A 25,661-nucleotide genomic window follows, 5' to 3' on the forward strand; every position below is an offset into this window, starting at 1 on the left:
CCTTTGGCCAATCTGCCCCTTACTCCTGTCTGGTTTATTGCTAACCTTTAACCTCCCCCTTCCCAACACCTTACCAGTCAAGAACCTGCGAATCTCTGTCCTAAATAGAGCCAGTGCCCTCAGACTTGATTCCCCCTCCGCAGGAGAATGAGGGGAGATCTTACTGAGGTATACATAATTATGAGAGGTAAAGATGGGGTGAATGCTTCCCGGCTTTTCCCTCTCAGGCTCTGTGAGACTAGAACTGGAGGTCATAGGTTAAGGGTGAAACACATGACAAGATTCTGAGGAGGACCCTCCTCGCTCAGGATGGTGTGAGTGTGGAACGAACTGTGAGCAGAATTGGTTGTGGGTTCAATTGTGTGTACATGGATGAGAGGGAGAGAGATATGGTCTGGGCACAGGTAGATGGGACCAAGCCAGCATGGACCAGATGGGCTGAAGGGCCTGTTTCTGTGCTCTGTTACTCTGTGATTTGGCCTCTGCAGTCCCCTATGGTGTTAAATCCCACAGATTCCTCACCTTCTGGCTGAAGAAATACCTCTTCATCTCAGTCCTTGAGGGACGCCCTTTATTCTGAGGCTGTGCTCTCAGATCCTGCCTCTCCACGGCTGCTCTTTCCCGGCCTTCCAGTATTCAGCGAGTTTCCCTGTCCCTCATCTTCCTGACCTCCATCGAGACATCAAATCCGGATGCTCACTCCACAATTTCCCTCCCTCACCTCGCACACCAATTTACCCACCGACTCGTCGTGTTACTGGGACATGGGAGAAGACCCGTCTGCGCACGCACTCAGCAAAGACCCAGGTACAAACACTTCTTTACTCAGGACACGCACCCCCTACGCTGAGGAGAGACGTGCTAGCATATGCACACACTCGAGTACACGTGTGCGTGTGTGTGTACAGGACAGAGAGATGCACGCGCACAGTGTGGATGGGTAAGGTAGGGCAATGTGTGAGGTGCCCTGGTTGAACATGCCTCTTCTTCCCCTGCTCCCGACAGGAAGGTGGAGTCGAAGGAGCACCTGAAGCCGACGCCGCTGATCCTGGACGACCAGGGCCGGACGGTGGACGCCACGGGCAAGGAGGTGGAGCTGACGCACCGCATGCCCACGTTGAAGGCCAACATCCGGGCGGTGAAGCGGGAGCAGTTCAAACAGCTGTTGCTGAAGGAGAAGCCTTCCGACGACCTGGAGTCCAACAACTTCTACGATCCCCGCGTGGCCATGGTGCCCGCCCAGCGGCAGAAGAGGCTCTTCCGGTTCCACGAGAGGGGCAAGTTCGAGAAGATCGCCCAGAGGATACGGACAAAGGTAGTGCTGGGCACAGGGAGCGAGCTCTGCCGGCTCAGTCCCAGCACACGTGTGGTTCTGTCCTGTATCATGTGTTATCTCAAGCACATGGCTGTTAATGTGTTATTAGCATGTGCTTGTGGGCTGTAACATTGTGACGTGTGCCACTTACACATGGACATGTTGGCACACGTGTTAATGTGTCTCTGGAACGCGGGTGATACATTAAGCTGGAAAGTGTACAAAAGCTATTTGCAAAGATGTTACCGGGACTGGAGAGTTTGAGTTTTAAGGAGAGACTGGATGGGCTGGGACTGTTTCCTCTGGAGCGAAGGCGGTTGAGGGGGTGATTTTGGATTTATAAAATCATGAGGGGCCAAGATAAGGTGATCGGTTAGTCTTTTTCCCCAGGAAAGGGGAGTCTAGGACTGCAGGGCAAAGGTTCTAGGTGAGAGGGGAGAAGTTTAAAGGGGACCTGGATGACAGCTTTTTCCACCCAGAGAGTGGCAGGGATGTGATACGAGCTGTCAGAGGAAGTGGTAGAGACGGGTACAGTTACCTTTAAAAGGTGCTTGGACAGGTACGTAGCGAGGGAAAGGTTAAAAGGGAAATGGGGCTAGCTCAGGTGGGGATACCTTGGTCAGCATGGAGCAGTTGGGCTGAAGGGCCGCTTCCATGCTGTATCAGTCTGTAGCTCTAAAACAGCTCAGGAAACCATGAGGGTAAATCTGAGTGTTAAACTGAGTCACTGGAGTTACGAAGCAGTGCCAGTGTTGACTACAGGCAATACTCCACATGTGGTCTCGCTACACAGCTTATCGTGATGCGGGTTAATGCTGTCTCCACCAATCTCAAGGAGCCATATACCTGAATGTTGTAGGTTAGGTCTCTTTGTTCTATTAACACTCCCCACGAGTGCTTGGCCATAACCCTCTAAGCCTTTCCTATTCACTGTGTCAGGCCTGTCCTGATTTAAATTCCCAAAATGCAATTGCTGTCTTTTGTCTGAGTTCAGGACCCTTGACCTGAACCCTGAATTCGTGTCCTTGACCTCACTTGCCCTCCCAAACCCTCTGCACCCCCTCATTTCATGCACACTGTCCCCCTCCAGTTTGCGTGCGCTCTTTCTCGCACTTGGTCTCTCGCCACACCCCTGCCTGACCCACCGGGTGCCCCTGACATTCTCAGACTTTAGGCATCTGCGGTGTTCCAGTTTGTGAGCCTCGGTAGGGGTATGGTGGGAGGAGTGGTGGGGGTGGGTCTGACACCAAGACTCTGGAACCGTCTCACCTTTCCCATCTCTCCCATCTCTCCACAGGCTCAGCTGGAGAAACTACAGACCGAGATCGCCCAGGCGGCCAAGAAGACAGGGATCCAGGCGTCGACCAAGCTGGCCCTGATCGCGCCCAAGAAGGAGCTGAGGGAAGGCGACGTGCCGGAGATCGAGTGGTGGGACTCCTACATCATCCACGGTGGTGTTGAACTGTAAGGCTCTCTCCACACAGGCTGAGTCTTCAACTGCTCGGCACCGGCTCATGACCTCTTTCTGTTTAAAACATGAGCAGTATTCTGCCAATGTTGTGCAGAACTAGTTGAACTATATTTCAGCGCCCAGCGAAACTAATCCTTTCTTACGCAATGTTCATAAAACGATAAGACATAGGAGCAGAATTAGGCTGTTCGGCCCATCGAGTCTGTTCCACCATTCCATCGCGGCTGATTTATCATCTCTCTCAACTCCATTCTCTTGCCTTCTCCCCGTAACCTCTGACACCATTACTAATCAAGAATCTATCAACCTCCACGTGTAATATACCCGTAACCTGGCCTCCACAGATTTGCCACTCATCTCTGTTCTAAAGGGACATTCTTCTGTTCTGAGTTTGTGCCCTCTGGTGCTAGGTTCTCCCCCTGTTGGAACTGTTCCAGAATCTAGTGATTTTTGGAAGATCACTACTAATACCTCCACAACAAATGTCATTTATACAGCTCTAGGCACGGAAATAGGCCCTTCGGCCCAACTAGTCCCTGCTAGCCTGATTTTCTGATGGGTGTCTGACATGAGATGTATTACACTTAGTCTATGTGCATCTAGCTCTCCCAAGTCTCTTTTTCTTAGCCGGCCCCAGTTGACATGTAGGAGAACATAATGAGGCCCTGGGGTTCCATCTTCAGCTTGTGGCAGTTGGCCTGTGTTAGACCCAATGACTTGGCCTCCACGGCCATCTGTGGCAATGAATTCCACAGATTCACCACCCTCATCTTGATTCTAAAGGGACAGTCTTGTATTCTGAGGCTGTGCCCTCTAGTCCTAGACTCCACTATTGGAAGCATCTCCACATCCACTCTATTTAGACCTTGCCGTCTTCCGTAAGTTTCATTGAGATCTTTCTCATTCTTCTAAGCCCCAGAGCCCTCAAATGCACCTCAAAAGTTAACCCTTTCATTTCCAGGATCATTCTTGGTGAACCTCTTCTGGACGCTCACCAGTGCCAGTACATCTTCCTTAGATAAGGGGCACAAAGCTGCTCATGATGCTCCAAATGTAGTCTGACAATGCCTTCTAAAGCCTCAGCATTGCATCCTGGCTTTTATATGCTAGTCCTCTCGATATGAAAGCTGACATTGTTCCATCTCACTGCATGATGTCTAAGTGTATTTGTGTCTGCTTCCACCCAGGACTGCAGAGAACTTGGCCAGCGAACACACCTTTCACGGAATCACTAACCTCGTGGAGCATCCGACCCAGATCAGCCCTCCAGGTACGTGCGGGGAACGAGGTGTGCATACGGACACCCCAACAGGGCAGTGTCTCGAATGACAGGGAGGAGCATTTGATCACTCTCGGCCTGTACTCACTGGAGCTTAGAAGAATGGGACAGGAGATCTCATTGAAACGTACCGAATATTGAAAGGCCTTGACAGAATGGATGTGGACAGGATGTTTCCTATAGTGGGAGAGCCTAGAGCTGGGGTACAGCCTCAGACGAGAGGGACGTGCATTTAGGACGGAGATGAGGAAAACTTTCTTTAACTAGATGTTGGTTATTCTGTGGAATTCATTGCCACAGATGGCTGTGGAGGCCAAGTCATTGGGTGTACTTAAAGCAAAGGTTGATAGGTTCTTGATTAATAAGGGTGTCAGAGGTTACAGAGAGATTGCGGGAGAATGGAGTTGAGAGGGAAAATAAATCAGCCACAACTGAATGGCGGAATGGACTCAATGACCAAATGGCTTAATTGCACTTCTGAGAGGCAGAGCTAGGGTAGACGGTCTTTTTCCCAAGGTGAAAATGTCAAATACCTGCACTGTATTGGGGAGGGGGCTTAAAGGAAATGTGTAGGGTAAGTTTTTCTTTGCACCGTGTCCGCAGTGTGCAGCCGGGTGGTGGTGGAGGCAGATATGATAAAGGTGTTTAAGAGCCTGTGGATTGTAGGGGGTGGAGGGATATGGACCACGTGCAGGAAGAAGGGATGCTTTTAAATTGGCCCTCCTGGTAGCCGTAGGCATGACTTTACTACGGCTCAGGGTGCCGGAGTTCGAAGTTCAGCTTCGATGCCATCTGCAAGGAGTTTGTACGTCCTTCCCGTGAACGGCTGGGTTTCCTCCGGGTGCTCCGTCCCGCCCCCCCCCCCCCACACAGTCCAAAGCTGTGCTGCTTATTAGGTTAATTAGTCCGATGATTAGGCTGGGGTTGAATATGGGGTGCACGTTGTTGGGCCAGAAAGGCACGTCTCTGAATATATAAAAAATGAAGTAACTTGCTCCCTGGCGTGTGGGTGAGGGAGTTAATGGCAACGTGGAGGCATCAGTAAGTACGTTTGATGTAAAGTGAGTGGTATGAGGCCTGCCTCTATGTGGAATGATTCCGTTACTGGCGTTGGGGGGGGTAGTATCAGGAAGCCAAGCGGCCTGCTGCTGCTATGTGCTGACCGACGCGCTCTCGTTTCTCTCACACAGTCGACACAGACAAGCCTGTAACCCTCGGGGTCTACCTGACCAAGAAGGAGCAGAAGAAATTACGGCGGCAGACCCGGAGGGAGGGACTGAAGGAGCTACAGGAGAAGATCCGATTGGGGCTGGTACCTCCTCCCGAGCCGAAGGGTAAGGAGAAACCTCGTCTCCATCCTCCCCTCCCCGCTGTTGCCCACCTCAGCCCCTCACCTCTCTCCTCTCTCTCTTCCCGCAGTGCGAATCTCCAACCTGATGCGAGTACTCGGTACAGAGGCTGTGCAGGACCCCACCAAGGTCGAGGCGCATGTCAGGGCCCAGATGGCCAAGAGGCTGAAGTAAGTGTGGACGGGGAGGGGTTCTTTGGGAGGGTTCCCCAGGGTGGGGCGGGAGAGGTTGAGGTGGGGTGGTCGGGTTGGGAGCAGGCCAACCTTCAGAATCGGAATAGAGTTTGTCATCGTGAAGTCTGTCTTGCGGCAGCAGTATGGTGCAGTTGATAAAAATGAGGGTGCAGACGATGTTCACCAGATGCTGCCTGGATTAGAGGGCATTTGCTATAACGAAAGGCTGGACACAGTTGGGTTGTTCTCTGGAACGGCAGAGGCTGAGGGGGAGATCTAAAATAGCTTCATAAATGGAGTAGACAGACTTTTCCCAGGGTTGAAATGTCTAATACCAGAGAGCATGCATTTAAGGTGAGAGGGGGCAGGTTCAAAGGAGATATGAGGAGCAGTTTTTTGACACAGAGTGGTGGGTGCCTGGAATGTACTGTCTGAAGTGGCAGAGGTAGATACGTTAGAGAGTTTTAAGAGTTAGGCGCACAATTGAGGTTAGGAAGGTTAGGGATATCATACTTTATACTTCTGTCGCCAAACAATTGATACTAGAGTGTACAATCATCATAGTGATATTTGATTCTGCACTTCCCGCTCCCTGGATTACAAATCGATAGTAAATATTAAAAATTTAAATTATAAATCGTAAATAGAAAATAGAAAAATGGAAAGTAAGGTAGTGGAAAAAACCGAGATGCAGGTCTGGATATTTGGAGGTTACGGCCCAGATCCGGGTCAGGATCCGTTCAGCAGTCTTATCACAGTTGGAAAGAAGCTGTTCCCAAATCTGGCCGTATGAGTCTTCCAGCTCCTGAGCCTTCTCCTGGAGGGAAGAGGGACGAAAAGTGTGTTGGCTGGGTGGGTTGTGTATTGTGTAGAGATAAGGGATTCGTTCCATTGGCCATGTGATAGCTAACTTATTTGGTTCGGCACAGCATTATGGGCTGAAGGACCTGTTACTGTGGTGTATCCAGAAGTAATAGAAAAATAAATAGAACCTCTGAGAGTGGGTAACCAAGGGGTGAATGACACAGCACAATAAACCACTTGTCCCCTTGACACCCTTAACAGACCTCCCTGACTGACAGGGTTCATGTGTTCATGGACCATTCAGAAATCTGATGGAGGGGAAGAAGCTGTTGCTAAACTGTTAAGTGTGGGTCTTCACGCTCCTGTACCTCTTGCCTGATGGTAGCAATAATACGAGACTGTGTCCTGGCTGGTGTGGGTTCGGAATCCTGGATGCTGTATTCTTGAGGACTCCCCTTTCGGGGATGTACTTGTTGCTGCGAAGCTCGTGCCTGTGATGGAGGTGACTGAGTCTACAACGTCTGGGTTGCTGACACTGGAACATGAAGCTTTTCACCCTTTCCACCACTGATCCCTCAAAAAGGATGGGTGGGTGACCTGACCTCCCCTCCTTGAAGTCCATAATCAGTTCCTTGGCCTTGCTAACATTGAGTGTGAGGTAGTTGCTGTGACAGCACTCAACCAGCTGACCTGTCTCACTCCCGCACACCATCTCGTCGCCACCTGAGGCTCTGCCGGTGACGGTGGTGTCGGTGGCGAATTTACAGGCCCCGTTTGAGCTGTGCCCAGCCACTCAGTTGTGAGTGCAGAGAGAATAGAGCAATGGGCTAAGCACACATCCTTGAGGTGCACCGGTGTTGGTCGGCAGCAGGGAGGAGTTATGATTGCTGATCCGCACGGACTGGTGTTCTGATGGGGAAGTAAAGGATCCAGTTGCAGAGAGAGGTACAGTGGAACCGGCTCATTGTTTACAACGTCTGAAGGGCACTCAGATGGGACCATGAGTGGAAGAGGTTGGCAAGGACATGGGCCAAACACTGGTCAGAACGGGCCGGAGGAGCAGAAGGACCTGGAGGGGCTGAATGGAACCAGCATTTCCTCAGTGAAATTACTGTCGGACTCATGAGGGTGGTGTATATGTGTGGGGCTGCTGAGGACATGGGGGTCAACCTTTACACATTCCGAGAAGTTTTTTTGTTGCTCCAATAATGGAGATCTTGTGAAATTCTTTTAGATTGTGACCGGAAGATATAGGAGCAGAATCAGGACATTCAGCCCATCAAATCTTCCCTTGCATTCAATCATGTCTAATTTTTTTCACCCCATTCAATTTAATATCAAAAAGTTAATACAATATACAACCCGAAATTCTTATTCTTCGCAGACATCCACGAAACAGAAAAATCCCTAAAGAATGAACGACAGAAATGTCAGAACCCCAAAGTCCCCTCCCACCCACAAGCAGCAGGAAAACCATCAACCCTCTTCCTTGCCCCCCACTCCTGCGCCAGCAAAAGCCCTCCCCCCCCCCACCCCATGCAAGCAATAGCAAAGCTCCCTAAAGAGAGAGACCTTGATTAGAGTCCATCGAAAACTACAGTCCATCTCAACACTCTGGTATCTCAGACAGGCTGTCAGGTTGTTCCTGCAACAGATTAGAGCGGGAGACCAATAGCTTGCTGTTTCGATGTTGCAATCTATCGCGTCACTTCCCTGAGGTTCTCACTCACTGCCGAGAGAGGGGATCACTCGAGTGCACATCATCGAAATGGAGGTCACAGGCTCCAACAGTAGCAGAACCACACTCGAAAGACAAAAAAGGCTGTGGAAGAAGTGAAAGGAGTAGTTTTGTGAACCATCATGGGTCATGGTCTGAAAGTGCTTCCCCCCTCGACACCTCAGTCATTTGCCCTGCGTCATGTCCCAACAGGGAATCCAGTGTTGCCCCTCCCCACCCCTCTATTCGGGACAGAATACTCCGTCATGAACTTCTTGGGTGCTGGGGATCATTTGCGGAGGCGAGATTTAAGTTGTATGATCATTTACTGATACAGCACGGTAACAGACCGACGAGCCCGTGCCGTCCAGTTACACCCATGTGACCAGTTAACCTACAAATCGATACGTCTCTGGATTGTGGGAGGAGGCTGCAGCTCCCACATGGTCACAGGGAGAAGTTTGAACCTCCTTATGATAGAAAAATGGAGGGCTATGTAGGACGGAAGGGTTAAAGTGGGTCGAAGCCCCTGTACTGTATTCATTGGCGGAATCGAACCCAGGTTACTGGCACTGTGACAGCGTTACGCTACTGTACCACCCCACCCCCTTTTATTTGCTGGTGGCTTTGGAGGTGCAAGGAGAAGGGCAGTCTTGCCCGACAGAGGCACGTTGGGGTTCAGTGACCCAGGGTCACCGCGGAAAGGGAGGGTACAGGTGCCAGGAAGGGCCCTAACTGACTGCTCCAATCCAGGGCTCACCAGGATGCCAACAGCGCCCGGAAACTGACAGCAGACCAGCGACGCGAGAAGAAGATGAAGAAACTGAAGGAGGACCTGTCCCAGGGGGCCCACATCGCCGTCTACCGGTGAGTCCACGAGCCCATCTCGCGCTTCGAGCGGCCCTGTCATAAGCAGCCTCCCGCCACTTGGCTTTTCTCCAGCAGCCTCACTTGATAGCAGAGTTCAGGGTTAAACTGTGTGGCCGCCCCTCCCATGGTGCCCCCTTCCCAAACAAACGTACTTCCCACAGTGTGGGAAGACCCCCCAACCCGGTCACCCCTCCCACGGTGTGTGCCCCTGGGATGGTGCAAAGGGAGCTTCCTCTCGGTCCAACCCCGGGAATGTGTAATGGGACAGTGGGCTTCTGCTCATGGTGCAGGCTCCCCCCACCCCCAGGTCGCTCCTCCCATAGTGCGACCTGCAGTCGTACCGTCCCTCCCTCAGTATGGACCTCCCTCGGCATTGCCCCTCCCACAGTGTGACACCCCTATCGGTCTGAGGGTTGATAAAGCAGCCCATTGTGAGGAGGAAGGGTGGGAGAGTTGGTCGGGGGACTATTCTTGTGCTGAGCCTCTTACCTGCAGGTGGACTGACAGATCCCTCTCTCTCGCAGGATCCGAAACCTGAGCAACTCCGCCAAGAAGTTCAAAGTCGAGACGAATGCAGCACAGCTGTACCTCACGGGGACGGTAGTCCTGCACAAGGATGTCAACGTGGTGGTGGTGGAGGGAGGTGAGCGGTCATCCTGTCCCTTCTCGCCGTCATAACTTAGGCAAAGCTGAACTTGGGGTTCTCCATCTCAGCAGAAACTCGCTGCCCAGTGGCCCCAGTTTCAAAATGGTGAAGTGAGAAGCAGAGTCTTAGCAGCCTTAGCAAGATAGAGGGAGGTTTCACTCCATGTCTGACGCCGGGAGTGTGTGATGGGACAGTGTAGAGGGAGTTTCACTCTGTGTCTGACCCCGGGAGTGTGTGATGGGACAGTGTAGAGGGAGTTTCACTCTGTGTCTGACCCCGGGAGTGTGTGATGGGACGGTGTAGAGGGAGTTTCACTCTGTCTGACCCCGGGAGTGTGTGATGGGACAGTGTAGAGGGAGCTTCACTCTGTGTCTGACCCCGGGAGTGTGTGATGGGACAGTGTAGAGGGAGCTTCACTCTGTGTCTGACCCTGGGAGTGTGTGATGGGACGGTGTGGAGGGAGTTTCACTCTGTGTCTGACCCCGGGAGTGTGTGATGGGACGGTGTAGAGGGAGTTTCACTCTGTCTGACCCCGGGAGTGTGTGATGGGACAGTGTGGAGGGAGTTTCACTCTGTGTCTGACCCCGGGAGTGTGTGATGGGACGGTGTAGAGGGAGTTTCACTCTGTGTCTGACCCCGGGAGTGTGTGATGGGACGGTGTAGAGGGAGCTTCACTCTGTGTCTGACCCCTTTTTTTTTGTTTTTTTTTTCAAAATTCTTTATTACAAATGTCGGTGCTATACAATATTTACAAACCCAGTGACTAACATATTTACTACACTACAAACAGACAATACATCTTAAACCAATATATTGCCATCCTCATCAATGATGGCATTTACACCCCGCGGAGCCCAACGGTCCCGGAACACCTCTACGGTCGCCGTGGACTGTGCGTATTCCTTTTCAATGTTCACCCGGGCACGAACATACCCCCTAAACATAGCCAGGCAGTCCGCCCGGGGAGAACCTCCTGCCACCCTTTTCCAGGAGCCACGGATGGCAATTTTCGCCAGCCCCAGGAGCAAGTTGACAAGGACATCCTCATCCCTCTGTGCCCCCCTCCTTACTGGATGACCATATATAAATAGGGTGGGACTGAAATGCAACCAGAAGGCGAGAAGCAGCCCACGCAAAAACGCGAAAAGGGGCTGCAGCCTCACACACTCCACGTACATGTGGTACACGGTCTCCTCCAGCCCGCAGAAGTGACACGCGGCTGGGAGATCCGTGTACAGACTAAAGAACTTATTGCAGGGCACCGCTTTATGCAGCACCCTCCAGCCGAGATCCCCAAGGTGCATGGGGAGGACTCCCTTGTAAAGGGACTTCCATTGGGGACCCCCCTCACCTCCAGGTGGAAAGACCGACCGCCATGGCGTGTCGGGACGGTGGACAAAGGCTAGGAAGTGGAGGGTGTGGAGCAGCAGCCCATAAAGGTACCTCCTGCCTGCATCCCTGAATGGGATTGTGGGTGTCGATGAAAGACGGCTCAAGTTGTGTGGATTCGTCTCTCGGGTAAGGCTGCGGGGCCTGGGCCCGACGAGCAGCTCAGCTTGAGTCGATCCACACACCTGAGCCGCACCGACATCCGCTGAGGCAGGGCAAGGGTCGGCCAGGACCCCGCCCTCTGCCAGAGGAGGGGATTCCCGGCCTGAGGCAACCATGTTCCAGACTCTCAGTAGGTCATGATAGAAGCCGGGCAGCCTCTGCAAAGCAGCACGGCTGACGCCTGCCGGTGGTAGCTGCATATCTTCGTGAAGGCAGCAGCCCCTCCGGAGGAAGAAAGTCGCCAACACGTGCCACCTGGGAGGGCGCTCGGCGTACAGGAATCTCTGCAGAGTCCTGAGGCGGAGAGCCGCCAGTCGTGTGCGTACACACACCAGCGACTGTCCGCCCTCTCCTACTGGGAGACTCAGAACCGCTGCAGAGACCCAGTGTTTCCTGTTTCCCCAGAAGAAGTCCACCAGCTTCCTCTGCATTCTCGCAACAAAAGGGGCAGGGGGGGCCAAGGTGACCATCCGGTACCACAACATGGAGGCCACCAGCTGGTTTATGACCACCACCCTGCCTCGATAGGAAAGCACCCTGAGAAGGCCTGACCAGCGCCCTAGCCGGGCCATGACCTTTGTCTCCAGGTCCTGCCAGTTCGCCAGCCAGGTCTCCCCAGAAGGACTCAGGTAGACTCCCAGATAGAGAAGACGTCTGGTGCTCCACTCAAAAGCTCTCATCTCCTCCGGCAGGGAGTCCACCTGCCACTGGCCTACTAAGAGTCCGGAACATTTCGCCCAGTTGATCCTGGCGGAGGATGCCGCCGAGAAAACATCTTGGCACTCGCGCATCCTCCGCAGGTCACAGGGGTCTGTCATCATGAGGAGTACGTCATCGGCGTAGGCCGAGAGGACGACCCTCATGTCCGGTTCGCGCAGAACCAGACCTGTCAGCCTTCACCGAAGAAGGCCGAGGAATGGCTCGACACAGATCGCATACAGTTGACCGGACATGGGGCACCCTTGACGCACTCCTCTTCGGAAGTGGATAGGTCCTGTCAGTGATCCGTTGATCTTAACTAGGCACTCTGCGGCAGAGTACAGGAGCCGAACTCGGGCCACAAAGTGTGGTCCGAGCCCAAAAGCCTGCAGGGTGCCCAGCAGGAAACTGTGGTCCACCCGGTCAAACGCCTTCTCCTGGTCAAGAGAAAGAAACGCTGCCGGGGTCCCAGTCTCCTGGAGCAGGTGGATCAGGTCCCGTACTAGGTGGACATTGTCCTGGATGGAGCGGCCCAGGACCGTGTAAGATTGGTCAGGATGGACCACCTGTCCAATTACCGAACCCAGACGGTTGGCCATTGCCCGGGCGAAGATCTTGTTGTCCGCGCACAAGAGGGAGACCGGCCGCCAGTTCTTTAGCAGGCGGAGGTCTCCCTTCTTGGGCAGTAGGACCACAACAGCTCTTCGCCATGAGAGGGGCATTTCTCCGGTGGCTAGGCTCTCCCCTAGGACAAGGCTGTAATCATCCCCCAGGACATCCCAAAAAGCCTGATAAAACTCAACACTCAGTCCATCCAAACCAGGGGACTTGCCCCTCCGGAGTTGCCGAAGGGCAGTGGACAGCTCCTCCCGAGTCAGAGGGGCATCCAGACGCACTGCATCCTCTGGACTGACCTTAGGCAAATCCTTCCAGACCTCATTGCACGCCTCCGCATTTGACGGATCAGGCGAGAATAAGGACCGATAGTATGAACGGACCTCGTTGTTAATTCCATCAGGGTCCGTGATGGAGGAGCCATCGGCAGCCAGCAATTCCACTAGCTGCTTTTGAACTCCCCGCCACCTCTCCAACGAGTAGAAGGGTGAGCCACGGTTCAAATCCTGCAGCATTTGGATCCGTGACCTCACGTACGCACCTCGGGACTGCTGAAGCTGCAAGTCCCTTAGTGCGTCCTTCTTCTCCTGGTATTCCTGCCACAGCTGCTGGTCTCCAGTGGTCGGACCGAGGCGGGACTCCAGGTCAAGCAACGCTCTCTCAAGCCGCTCAATCTCAGAGCCCCGCCCTTTGGTCGACCCCCCAGTGTACTCCCGACATAAAAACTGGATGTGGGCTTTGCCCACATCCCACCATAGCCGTAGGGAGCAGAACTCTCTCCGCCTCTCCTTCCAGGAGACCCAGAACGCTCGGAACGAATCCCGGAAACGGCTGTCCTCCAGCAGCCGGTTGTTAAAATGCCAATACCCGGATCCCACCCGAGGGTGTAGTGGAATAAATTCCATCCACACAAGGTGATGATCCGAGCACGACACTGGCCGCATGGAGGACGCCGACACGCGGGAGGCGTAGGCCCGAGAGATGTAAATGCGGTCTATCCTGGAACCTCCTTCTCTAGACCTTCTCGAGAAGGCGCTAGAGTTGGGGTGAAAATTCCGCCAGCTGTCCACCAAGTCAAAGGAGCCGACTAGCTCCTTTAACTTTTTTGCTGATGCTGGGTCGCGTTGGAGGCCCGAACGGTCCTCCACCTCGAGGGTACAATTGAAATCTCCCCCGAGGATTATGCAGTCCCCTGGATCGATGGAGCTCAGCAGGGTGGACAGCTGACAGAATAGGCGCGTCTGCATCACACCGCGCCTGGGAGCATACACATTGATAAAATGCAATGGTACGCCATCCAGGCGCACAACCAGGTGGAGCAGACGGCCAGGCACAACGTCTTGGACTCTTTCAATTACTGGCTGGAAGGTCGGGGCCAACAGGATCGCCACCCCGCTAGAAATGGAGCTGAGGTGGCTCATGTAGACCCCGCCCCGCCACTCCAGGAGCCAAGCAGACTCGTCCCCAGGGATGGTATGGGTTTCCTGCAGGAAACTCACCGTATACCGCCCATCCCTGAGGACTGAGAGATTGTTATGCCTGCGAAGAGGACCCCTGCTGCCGTTTACATTGAGACTAGCTATGGTAAGCTTCATGGCGGGAGCACACTAGGTCTCAGCAGCTGCGCCCATTTCGGTGAGAGCGGAGGCGCCTTCCACCACACTGTCCGGAAAGAAAGCAAAGATACCTTTTGCTTTCCGGGCTCGAGCGGTACCAGCAACACCCTGTGACCCACCATCCCCCGTAGGAGCGAGGCTGCTTCTCCCTCTGATGTCCCTTACTAGGTCATCCAGGAAAGATTTTAGTTGCCGTCTGTCGTTCCCCACCACCGCATTCCTCTTTCCCTTTCCCTTTCGTCTGAGGATGACTCGCAGGGACCTCACCAGCCTCGGCATGCTGGGCCAGCGAAGCGAGGCTAGCTGAGGCCGGTGCTTGGCACCCTCAGAGGTGAGAATGAAATGCTTAATTTCCTCTACAGGTATCAATGGGGATTTCTCAGGAGGGGTGAGGATGTCCATTGTTTCACTATCGAAAGAGTCCCCCTCCAACCCGTCACTGCAGACAGAATCCCCATCGGCCTCCCCGCATGTTCCAATAGATGGCTGCGCCTGCGACCCACACCGCGCAGCGGGCACCTCGCTCTTACCTGCCTTCTCCACCGTCGCATCAGCCTCATCCACATTTGCGACAGTGGAGAGACAATCCCCAGGGACTCCCTGCAAGTCATTTATTGCTGGGGTCGATGTGCACAGAATATCGTCCTCCCTAGGGGGCAGGCATAGAGGGGAACCCGGCACCTTTGGTCCAAGGGATTCATAAGCCGCCTGGTGCTGAGAATGAGAGAGCTTTGCCTCGTCTCCTCTTACACTATTCGGTACACTGGCCTCCAGAGAGGCGCTGACTTGTAGGTCCTGGGTGGAGGCCTCCAGGGCTGCCTCATTTGTGCAAACAGGCCTATCACAAGCTTTTTGCACAACCACACCATCTACCCCAGGACTGGTGGCTACATCTGAGGACTCAGGTTTAGAACCAACCCCTACCCGGATTCCCACCCCTTCCTGGGACTCCCCCGCATCTACATCCCCTGCCCTCTTGCGGGAACGTTCCCTTCTCCTCTTCACGCTGGAGGAGCACACAGGTGCAGGCTTCACCGATGGGGCGGCGCCTTCTGTTTCCATCGCCCCGTCTGCTTGCGCACCTCCCCGAGCCCCACGCTCCACTTCAGACGAAATGGGTGTGAGCTCTGCGACCTCAAAGGCCCGCTTCTTACTATGTTTGGATTTCCCCTTTGCCTTCTTACTCCGCACAGACTCCACCCCGTCCCCCACCTGAACTACAGGGAGAGGAGCAGGGACCGACCCAACCGTAGAAGTAGGGACAGGGGTAGGGGTAGGGGCAGGGTGAGGGGCTGGGGCAGGGTCAGATGCAGGTGCAGGCGCATGCGCAGGAGTAGGATCAGGGGCAGAGGTAGCTGCGGCACTGGTGCCCGAAGTGGGCTCCCTCGGGTTCCGGGCGGCAGGACAGTCCCTCCGAAAGTGCCCCACCTCCCTGCACGCATGGCACCGTGGGCGCTCGGAGCTCCAGTACACCTGATAATCTACTCCCTCGTGCCGGACAGTAAAGCGGCCCTCAACATCGTCCTCCCTTTCCAGCTGCATGAAAACCTGACGCCGGAAAGAGATTACGGTGCGGAGGGTGCGTCTCTTAAATTTGTGTCGGATGGCAGTAATCTCCGACCTTACTTGCCCTAAACGGGCCAGTGGGGGAAGCAAGTCCTCATTTGGAATGAAAGGCTTAACATGCCCAAGCACGATACGTTGCGTGGGGGCCGTCACCAGCTCCATAGGTAAAAAGATGTTGTCCACCGTGACTCCCCTGCTTAGGGCCCGGTGCACTAGCTCTTCATTCACCAGATAGAACACCGCCTTTCCGAACTCCTTCTCCGTGGCCAGAATACCACCTTTCCCCACAAGGTCCTCCATTGCCTCCGTACACTTTTCTAGTGTCATTCCAGGGCGCAAAATACATTGCACCCCACGTTCCACCTTCACCGACCGAAACAGGGCGTTGTCCGAGGCCGGGGAGGCAGCCGCCCTTGCGTAACTCCCCGAAGGCCCGCGACTCCCTGGAGACCGGTCCGGCATGCTGGCGCTCTTTCCAGTCCGAGAATTTTGCGGCGGTGCCAGTTAGAAGTCCTGGAGCGAGTCGAATAACTGGCCGGGAAAGTTTGCAGTCGACAGTTCCTCGCTGGCTCGGCGCCAGGAAAGGCTCCGTCGGACTTGCAGAGACCCAGGCCGGGAGAGGCCGAAACGTCCTTCCAGATGCTCCGGCACCGACACCGGACGAAAAATCAGGAAAACAATGGAGGAGGAACGTTGCCCCGATGTCAATGGGGGGGGGGGGAAACGATGGCGTTTGCCTCCGGTTTTGGAGCGAACCGGCTTACTGGCGAGTTGCCAGCGGCCGCAGCTGGGAGCTACGCAGTAAGCAGCCGCCAACAAACCCAGTCCAAACCGGCAGCAAAAACTCCACACCGAGCTTCCACGCCAACGCCGTCACTCACTCAGTTGTCCAAGAGACTTTTAGAGCCACCTCCAAAGTATTCCACGAACTTTATCCAGTAGTTTTCCTTCGATTTCTCCCAGCTCAGTCAGCACAGCTCCTCTCTGTGTCTGACCCCGGGAGTGTGTGACGGGACAGTGTAGAGGGAGTTTCACTCTGTGTCTGACCCCGGGAGTGTGTGATGGGACAGTGTAGAGGGAGCTTCACTCTGTGTCTGACCCCGGGAGTGTGTGATGAGACAGTGTGGAGGGAGATTCACTCTGTGTCTGACCCCGGGAGTGTGTGATGGGACAGTGTAGAGGGAGCTTCACTGTGTGTCTGACCCCGGGAGTGTGTGATGAGACAGTGTGGAGGGAGATTCACTCTGTGTCTGACCCCGGGAGTGTGTGATGGGACAGTGTAGAGGGAGCTTCACTGTGTGTCTGACCCCGGGAGTGTGTGATGAGACAGTGTGGAGGGAGATTCACTCTGTGTCTGACGCCAGGAGTGTGTGATGGGACGGTGTAGAGGGAGTTTCATTCTGTGTCTGACCCCGGGAGTGTGTGATGGGACGGTGTAGAGGGAGTTTCACTCTGTGTCTGACCCCGGGAGTGTGTGATGGGACAGTGTGGAGGGAGATTCACTCTGTGTCTGACCCCATGTGTGTGTGATGGGACGGTGTAGAGGGAGTTTCATTCTGTGTCTGACCCCGGGAATGTGTGATGGGACGGTGTGGAGGGAGTTTCACTCTGTGTCTGACCCCGGGAGTGTGTGATGGGACAGTGTGGAGGGAGATTCACTCTGTGTCTGACCCCATGTGTGTGTGATGGGACAGTGTAGAGGGAGTTTCATTCTGTGTCTGACCCCGGGAGTGTGTGATGGGATGGTGGACAGGGAGCTTCCTCTCGGTCCAATCCCGGGAATGTGTAATGGGATGGTGGTCCTCGTCCTTCCCCTGATCCTCACTGGGCTGGGAGATTACCACTGATCTGGGTGCTGTGCGTTCCGAATGTCCGGGTTATGGTTTCAGCTACTGCCCCTCCTGTGCACTCAGGTCCAAAAGCTCAGAAGAAGTTCAAGCGACTGATGCTGCACCGTATAAAGTGGTCGGAGCAGACGGCCAGTTCCCGTGACGATGGTGAGTTTTGGTCGGCGGGTGTCCAGGGTCCTGACGCGGATGTCTGTTTGGGTGCGTGTCAGTGCTGTTGATGTCTCGCACTGTTACAGCACCAGTGTGGTATCCGGACTCTTTTGGATTGATTCTCGATCAATGCAATTTCACAAGGTTTTCGACTCTTGTGTTTTAATCCAAGGGTCGTTCAGAAGTCAGGAATGAGGCGCAATACTTGTTGCTTCACGATGGTTTTATTCAGCCATGAGAGAACATGGAGAAATTGAAACGAGCAGTGATAGAGGTCTAAGCACAGGGAGAGAGGGACCAAGGAACTAAGATGGGACTAGTTTGTGGTCAGCTATTTTATGCCCATAGATAAGGAATTTTTTTTTTAATTTTATTTTTATTTGGATAAGGAATTCACAGATATCATGTACTTTTTTCACACATATAACCTTTTCCATTTTTTTATATGTATAAAACTAAATTATTTATGCATTCTTAAGTACACATTGAGATGATATAAAAGGAAATTAGACACTTAAATAGATAATTATGTACTGTGCTAATTCTAATCTATTAGGCTAAGTAATGGTATTAGTTGTTAAGAAAAATGGTAATAATAGTTTCCATATAACTCTACTGGACCATTCCCACTGGTCCAAAATGTTGTATATAAGCCTATGTAACAACCATTGTAGGTGTTTATATCCTAATTTGTTCATGCTTGCTCCTGCCTGCAGACATAATTATCCAATCCCTATGTACTTATTTACTTAATTTTTTCATTTTTTATCCCTTTCCCAAATCTTTCCCATGTGTTAATTCTCTATTTTCCAAAAGAAAACAAAAAAAAAAGACATTTAGACTCGGGGTGCTTACGTTAGCAATATTACTGTGTTGATGAGAAGAGCAGTATAAATCATTAGGAGAGTCATCTAAAGTCTGCTCGCATTGGGGTTATATATTCAAAACATTTATTCCAGATTTGATAAAATTTTTCTTTTTGAATTCTCAGGGAGTAAGTCAACTTTTCCATTTTAAATATTTCCAAGATAAGTTCGTGCCAATCTTCTAATGTAGGTGGTATTGGATTTAGCCATTTTCTAGTGATTGATTTCTTACTTGCCGCTAAGAGGGCCTGCAGCAACTTTATATCTTCCTTCTGTTCAAGAAACAATACATGCCCCAAATAGAGCGTCTCAAAGTTCAGAGGTATCTGGGACCTAAGTACCTTAACTAATGTTCTATGAATACCTTCCCAATATAGACTTAATTTAGGGCAATCCCAGAAAATATGAAAATGATTTGCCTCCTTGGAGTCGCACCTTCTCCAACACGTCACGTTTGTATCTTTATATTTTGATAAGGAACATTTCATTCAAATTTGTCGATAAGAGTCAACCAATGAGATTGGTGTTATTCAAATAATGCAGTACCAAGAGAAACTTCCAGAGTCACACTTGGTAGAACTGCTGGGGCCACGCTAAATTTGCTTGTACACATTGTGTCCACTAGGAAGCTTATTAAATTGTTATGCATATAAGAATTGCTTAAAGTACAAGCATATAATGCTTAAACAGGTTTAACTGTAAAGAAAACACTGATTAAACAGTCTAAGAATTAAACGGTCAGATTGAACAGAAGTAACTCCCCAGGTCTGACCGGGATGGCTCCAGGTTACTTTGGGCTGAGTTTGGAGGATTGATCACAGGAAGCATGTAATCAGGGGTGTGATTCACGGAGACATTGGGACACCCCGGTAGCTTAGCGGTTAGCGCGATGGCTCTGGGCCTTTATTCGCTGGAATGTAAACGAATGGGGGGGATGGGGAGGATCTCATTGAAGCCTATCAAATGTTGGAAAACCTAGATAGAGTGGATGTTTCCTACCGTAGGGGAGTCTAAAACCAGAGGGCACAGCCTCAGAATAGATGGACATCTATTTAGGATAGAAATGAGAAATTGCTTTTGCCAGAGGCTGCCGAATCTGTGGAACTTGTTGCCACAGGTGGCTGTAGAGACCAGGTCATTCGGCAGAGGTTGATAGGTTGTTGATTAGTCAAGTGTGAACGGTTACCATAAGACAAGACAAGACCATAAGACAAAGGAGCAGAAGTCGACCATTCGGCCCATCAAGTCTGCTCCGCCATTTTATCATGAGCTGATCCATTCTCCCATTTAGTCCCACATCCCCGCCTTCTCACCATAACCTTTGATGCCCTGGCTACTCAGATACCTATCAATCTCTTTATGGATGGTATTTGAGCTTACGGGGAGGAGACAGGAGAATACGCTTGAGAGAGAGAGATATCAGCCATGATGAGATGACTGAGCAGACTCGATGGGCTGAATGGCCTCATTCTTCAACTATACCTTATGGCCTTACAACTCGGGGCACCAGTGTTCAATTCTGACTCCATCTGTTTGTGCGTCCTTTCCGTAAACACATGGGTTTCCTCTGGGTGCTCCAATTTCATCCCACAGTCCAAAGACGTTCTGTTTAGTAAGTTAATTCAGGGGTCCCCAACTTTTTTTGCAACGCGGACCGGTTTCATATTGACAATATTCTTGCGGACCAGCCGACCCGGCAGGGGGGCGGGGGGGTGGGAGTAGGATTGCCAACGGACAAGAGTAGCAGTCAAATACGTTGTGTTTACCCCGAGAAAGACTACAATGACCATGAAGCCTTGCACAGGCACCAGTGCGCTTGTGTGTACGTGCCGATTTTTTTCCTACAAATCGTTTTTGGCAATTCTGTTTTGGGGAGGGAGGTGTTAATCACGACCGGAGTATAGGTGATAAATGGCTAATACACTCAATTTCGTTTCTAAAAGGGTTTATCTAACGAATTTAATATTAAACACACAGCGCATATTTTCCTCGCATGAATATAGTGATAAGTCAATTATCAGGGGAGGACGGGGAGCTTGAAGTAAGTGTTGAACGAACTTCCAGTAGAAGTGGTAGAGGCAGGTTCGATATTATCATTTAAAGAAAAATTGGATAGGTATATGGACAGGAAAGGAATGGAAGGTTATGGGCTGAGTGCAGGTCGGTGGGACTAGGTGAGAGTAGCGTTCGGCACGGACTAGAAGGGCAGAGATGGCCTGTTTCTGTGCTGTAATTGTTATATGGTTATATAAGTCAATAGCATCATAACATTTTAAGTAACGTTTGGATATTAAACACACAGCACATATTTTCCCCGTATGAACATATAAAATCATTGCAACACACCAATATCGCTGAATCAGTGGGAGCCCTGGACTTGTTTTCCTGCAACAAGACGGTGCCATCGAGGTGTGATGGGAGACAGTGATACTCGAACAGGGTTCCTTATGTCCAGTCTATTCCGCAGTTTAGTTTTCATTGCATTCATTGCAGAAGATATGATGTTGGAAATGGAAGCAACGTTTTCAGTGCTTTCGTGGCTATCTCAGGATATTCAGCCTTGACTTTGATCTGGAATGCCGGCAGAGATGTTATGTCAAACATACTTTTCAGCCCGCTGACATTTGCAAGCTCGAGGAGTTGATCTCCTTCCCGCGCTGACGTGGATGACGCGCGGGTAACGACCTCACGTGCGTTCAGGCTCAACAGTGGGCGTGACAGGGAATGAGGAAAGGTGCAGCTGACTCATATCGCCAAACCATATCGTTTCCTCGCGGCCCGGTGGTTGGGGACCCCTAGGTTAATTGGTCATTGTGAACTGTCCTATGATTAGGCTGGGGTTCAGTAGGTGGTGCAGCTCAGCGGGCCGGATGGGCCTGTGCTGTCTCTAAATAAAATTCAGTACATCACAGAAACAGGCCCTTTGGCCCAACTCTGCCATACTGAGAAAAATGCCTGTCTAATCCCCATTTGCCAAAATCCATCAACACCTTTGCAATCTGTTCAAACGATCTCTCAGAGGGTGGTGAGAGTGTGGAACAAGCTGCCAGCGGAAGTGGTGGAGGCAGGTTTGATTTCAACATTTGAGGGAAATTTGGGTAAGTAAATGATTGGCAGGGGTATGGAGGGTCATGGTTGATGGGACTAGCCGGAGTAACAGTTGAGCATGGACTAAATGGGCCGAAGAGCCTGCGTCTGTGCTGTGGTGCTGTGGACTCTTTGAGCTTTGGCTCAGTTTCTCTGGCTGCTTGTTCCACAGACCCACCACCCTCAGATCCCCTTTAAATCTCTCCCCTTTTGCTTAAACCTGTGCCTGTTGGTTTTAGCTTCTCTACTCTGGGGGAAAAGGTTAGACTAATTATGCCCCTCTCCAGGGTCATTCCTCAGCCCCCTCCACTTCAGGGAAAACAGTCCCAGCCTATCCACGAACACAAGGTTCAGCAGACGCTGGCGATCCTGAGGCCAGGCAGCATCTGTGGAGGAGAATGAACAGTTCTGGGCTGAGACCCTTCATGGAAACGGGGAGAGGGGAAGGAATGCTGAGAAATCCCAGCTTTGTACTTTACTTCATCGCCCCCTCGCCTGGGCGGTGGGGAGGTGCTGCTGGTACACTGACTCTGCTACTGTCTCTCCCTCACAGACGAGGAAGGGTCTGATGACGATGCGGTGAAGAGGGTGAACAAGTGTGTGCTGGTCTGGGAGGTAAGAAGTGTTTACGTTCTCATCTCCTTCCCCCCACCCCAAAAAGAAACCCTGGAATGTTTTTCCGCTTTCCATCTCCCTCCCTCTACCCTCCTCCCACCGTACCCCGTCCACTCCTCTCAGTCTCCCTCCCTCTCTCCCACCCCTCCAACTCCTATCGAGCTCCCTCCCTCTCCGTTCATTCACTCCAACAAGCCTCCATCTCCTCCCTCTGCCCCATATCCTCCATCTCCACTTGGGCAGCAGTCCCGGCCTCTGTGGCAGAGACTAGGCATTGTCACCTCCTCCCTGGGATCCCAGGGCAATCAGACCGTGCCAAGGGTAGGGAGGGGTGTCTGAGGTGGTGGGGTGGGAGGAGGGTGGTCTCTAGAGACGCAGGAACCCTGATTCTAATTCAGGTAAACCTTTCTCCACCCTCCCCCGAACTTGTGACCCAGGGAACGGCGAAGGAGAGGAGCTTTGGGGAGATGAAGTTTAAACAGTGCCCCACAGAGAGCATGGCACGCGAGCACTTCAAAAAGCACGGCGTGGAGCAGTACTGGGACCTGGCCATCAGCGAGTCGGTGCTGGAGGTCACCGAGGACTGAGGGGGCTGCCCGGCACCATCGCACCTGCCGCGGGTTTGCTGGGGGGGGGCTCTGAGGGGATGCAGACAATTCTCAGCGGGAGGCGGCTTTCAAATGGAGCAGGAGCAGCAGCCCGTGGAGCTCAGCGCTCTCCCCACCGGTGGACGCCGCTCGCGCTGGACGAAGGGTTCCCGCATGCCGGGAAGGTACGCGTTGAAAGGAAAGCAGGCTGTCTGCGGAGGTCCGGCAGGAGGGAGAGCCCGCTGACTGCGTCAGGAAAGTGGAGTACGCGTGCTCCAGGACTGGGTCGCCAACACTGCAGCCCGGTCTTCTCGCCAGCTCGATGTCTGGTCACTGATCATGGCAGATCCAGGTGTTAAAACTTACGTTCTCTTCCCTGCATCCTACCGTGTTCCTCCGCCTCACTCTTGTCCCTCCCCTCCCCTCCCCTCTCTCCAAATAAACTCTGCCTGGGTTCTTTTTATTTTAAGTCGCGAGGAAGGGGTTGTTGCCGCTAGTGAAGGTTCATCAGGATATCTTCGGCGTGCCTCGCGCTGCCCGCGTAGGGGCTGTGTAACTCGAGTCTCGTGCTGATTGTGTTTGGGCTGCGTAATGCAGGCATTGCACGGATTGCGTTTCAAGCCTTGCACTGATGTGTAGTGTGTTTGGGCGGTGTAAGGCAAGCCTCCAGTCGATCACGTTTGAGGTGCATAACGCAAGCCTTGCACCGATCACCTGCTCTGCATTTAACGTCTGCCGGCGTGACACTGTGCTCCGTGCGTCGAACGAGTGGGTTTTCTGCGTCTGCGCATCTGGCATACAGAACCCTCCCAGGAAACGGGCCTTGCGTTAAAGGGACATTTGGAACATCCCCTACCCACCCCGTCACAGCCCCCCTCCCCCACCTCCTCCCCTTCACGGCCCCCCTCCCCTCCTCTCCTCCTCCTCCCCTACACGGCACCCCTCCCCTCGTCCTCTCTTCACGGCCCCCCTCCCCTCGTCCTCCCCCAGGGCCCCCCCTCCCCTCGTCCTCCCCTCACGGCCCCCCTCCCCTCGTCCTCCCCTCACGTCCCCCCCTCCCCTCGTCCTCCCCTCACGGCCCCCCTCCTCTCATCCTCCCCTACACGGCCCCCTCCTCCTCCCCGTCACGTCCCCCCATCCTCCTCCTCCCTTCATGTCCCCCCTCCTCCTCCTCCCTTCACGTCCCCCCTCTCCTCCTCCTACCCGTCCCCCTCCTATTCCCCGTCACGCCCCCCTCCCCTCCTCCTCCCTGTCACGCCCCCTCCCCTCCTCCTCCTCCTCGTCACGTCCCCCCCCTCCCCTCCTCCTCCCCGTCCCCCTCCCCTCCTCCTCCCTTCACGGCCCCCCTCCTCCTCCCCGTCCCCCTCCCCTCCTCCTCCCTGTCACGCCCCCCCTCCCCTCCTCCTCCCCTTCACGGCCCCCATCTTTCCCCTCCCATTACTAAACCCTTGCTGCCTGTTGCTTGCGAGCAGACTGTGGCTGTGGTTGCTACTCGGGTTAGTGATGCGACTGCCCAGGCGAGCGGGGGGGGGGAGTATACTGCCTGGCAGCTCATCAGTGCAGAACATGTCAGAGGAAAGGGATGTGGTGGCTAAGGAAATTCGCTGGAACTGTGTGGTGATGGGAAAGTGTGGAGGGAGCTTCACTCTGTGTCTGACCCCGGGAGTGTGTGATGGGACGGTGTGGAGGGAGTTTCACTCTGTGTCTGACCCCGGGAGTGTGTGATGGGACAGTGTAGAGGGAGTTTCACTCTGTGTCTGACCCTGGGAGTGTGTGATGGGACGGTGTAGAGGGAGTTTCACTCTGTGTCTGACCCCGGGCATGTGTGGTGGGACGGCGTAGAGGGAGTTTCACTCTGTGTCTGACCCCGGGAGTGTGTGATGGGACAGTGTGGAGGGAGATTCACTCTGTGTCTGACCCCGGGAGTGTGTGATGGGACGGTGTGGAGAGAGTGTCACTCTGTGTCTGACCCCGGGAGTGTGTGATGGGACAGTGTGGAGGGAGATTCACTCTGTGTCTGACCCTACGAGTGTGTGATGGGATGGTGTAGAGGGAGTTTCACTCTGTGTATAGTCTTTGCTGTCCCCATTTTGTTTGTATGTGATGCAGCACTGTTATGGAAACCTTTTTTTTCAACTGGACTTTGACATAGAAAATTGTTCTGAGTTGGACACATTGTATATTAGATGCTCAGACACTGGGAAGTGCTTTATTACTGGTGTGGTCATTCACTCTATCTACAAAGTCAACTTCGTCAACATCAAGAGCCAGTCGTTAAGAAAGAACCCTTCAGTGTGAAGAGCCTGGAGAAACAGTTTTGTTGAGCGTGGGTACTGCTCAGACATTTATTGCTGTATAAGCAGACAGCCTGGAGTTTCATAATAAAGATTGATTTTTTTTTTTCTAAAGTGAATGTGTGTTGTTTTGCAGGGCTTTCCTCAGCTGTCTTATTCGTTATTCATCCCCAGTGCCCCTGATCCTTTGGCCAGAGAAACATTGGACTACTGCTAATCCAAATGTGAAACCCTGTTGCATTCTTACCCAGGTCCCACAATCCCACACCCTCACAAAGAAAAAATCTCACTACACATCAGATAGCTTCTCCCACCCCTCCCCATTTTGGTTCCTCTCTCATCCCTTCTTTCCCTAGTTCCCCCTCTGCCTTCCCTTTCTCTCATGGTCTGTTGTTTTCTCCTGTCAGATTCCTTCTACAGTCCTTTACCTCTTTCATCTTTATCACCCCCCAGCTTACTGCAAGCCCTCCCCCTCATCTGGACTCACCTCTCACCTGCCAGGTCGTACTCCCGCCCCCTCCGCCCTCACCTTGTTACTCTG

At 52.9% G+C, this 25,661-nt stretch overlaps 1 protein-coding gene across 2 annotated transcripts in view; it reads left to right on the forward strand.

The window, feature by feature from the left end:
• Positions 1 to 23,954, forward strand: part of prpf3 (PRP3 pre-mRNA processing factor 3 homolog (yeast)) — a 37,488-nt gene extending 13,534 nt beyond the window's left edge. For both annotated transcript variants that reach the window (XM_063032424.1, XM_063032433.1), the window contains 10 exons: positions 1,006 to 1,315; positions 2,613 to 2,779; positions 3,974 to 4,056; positions 5,256 to 5,399; positions 5,485 to 5,584; positions 8,862 to 8,975; positions 9,503 to 9,621; positions 17,585 to 17,668; positions 22,178 to 22,239; positions 22,677 to 23,954. In XM_063032424.1, coding sequence (XP_062888494.1) covers positions 1,006 to 1,315; positions 2,613 to 2,779; positions 3,974 to 4,056; positions 5,256 to 5,399; positions 5,485 to 5,584; positions 8,862 to 8,975; positions 9,503 to 9,621; positions 17,585 to 17,668; positions 22,178 to 22,239; positions 22,677 to 22,826 — 1,333 coding nt within the window. In that variant the 3' untranslated portion in view covers positions 22,827 to 23,954. The remainder of the gene's footprint in view (positions 1 to 1,005; positions 1,316 to 2,612; positions 2,780 to 3,973; positions 4,057 to 5,255; positions 5,400 to 5,484; positions 5,585 to 8,861; positions 8,976 to 9,502; positions 9,622 to 17,584; positions 17,669 to 22,177; positions 22,240 to 22,676) is intronic.
• Positions 23,955 to 25,661: the final 1,707 nt, after the last annotated feature.

Source organism: Mobula hypostoma, chromosome 2 (assembly GCF_963921235.1).
Source record: "Mobula hypostoma chromosome 2, sMobHyp1.1, whole genome shotgun sequence".
Lineage (NCBI taxonomy): Eukaryota > Metazoa > Chordata > Chondrichthyes > Myliobatiformes > Myliobatidae > Mobula > Mobula hypostoma.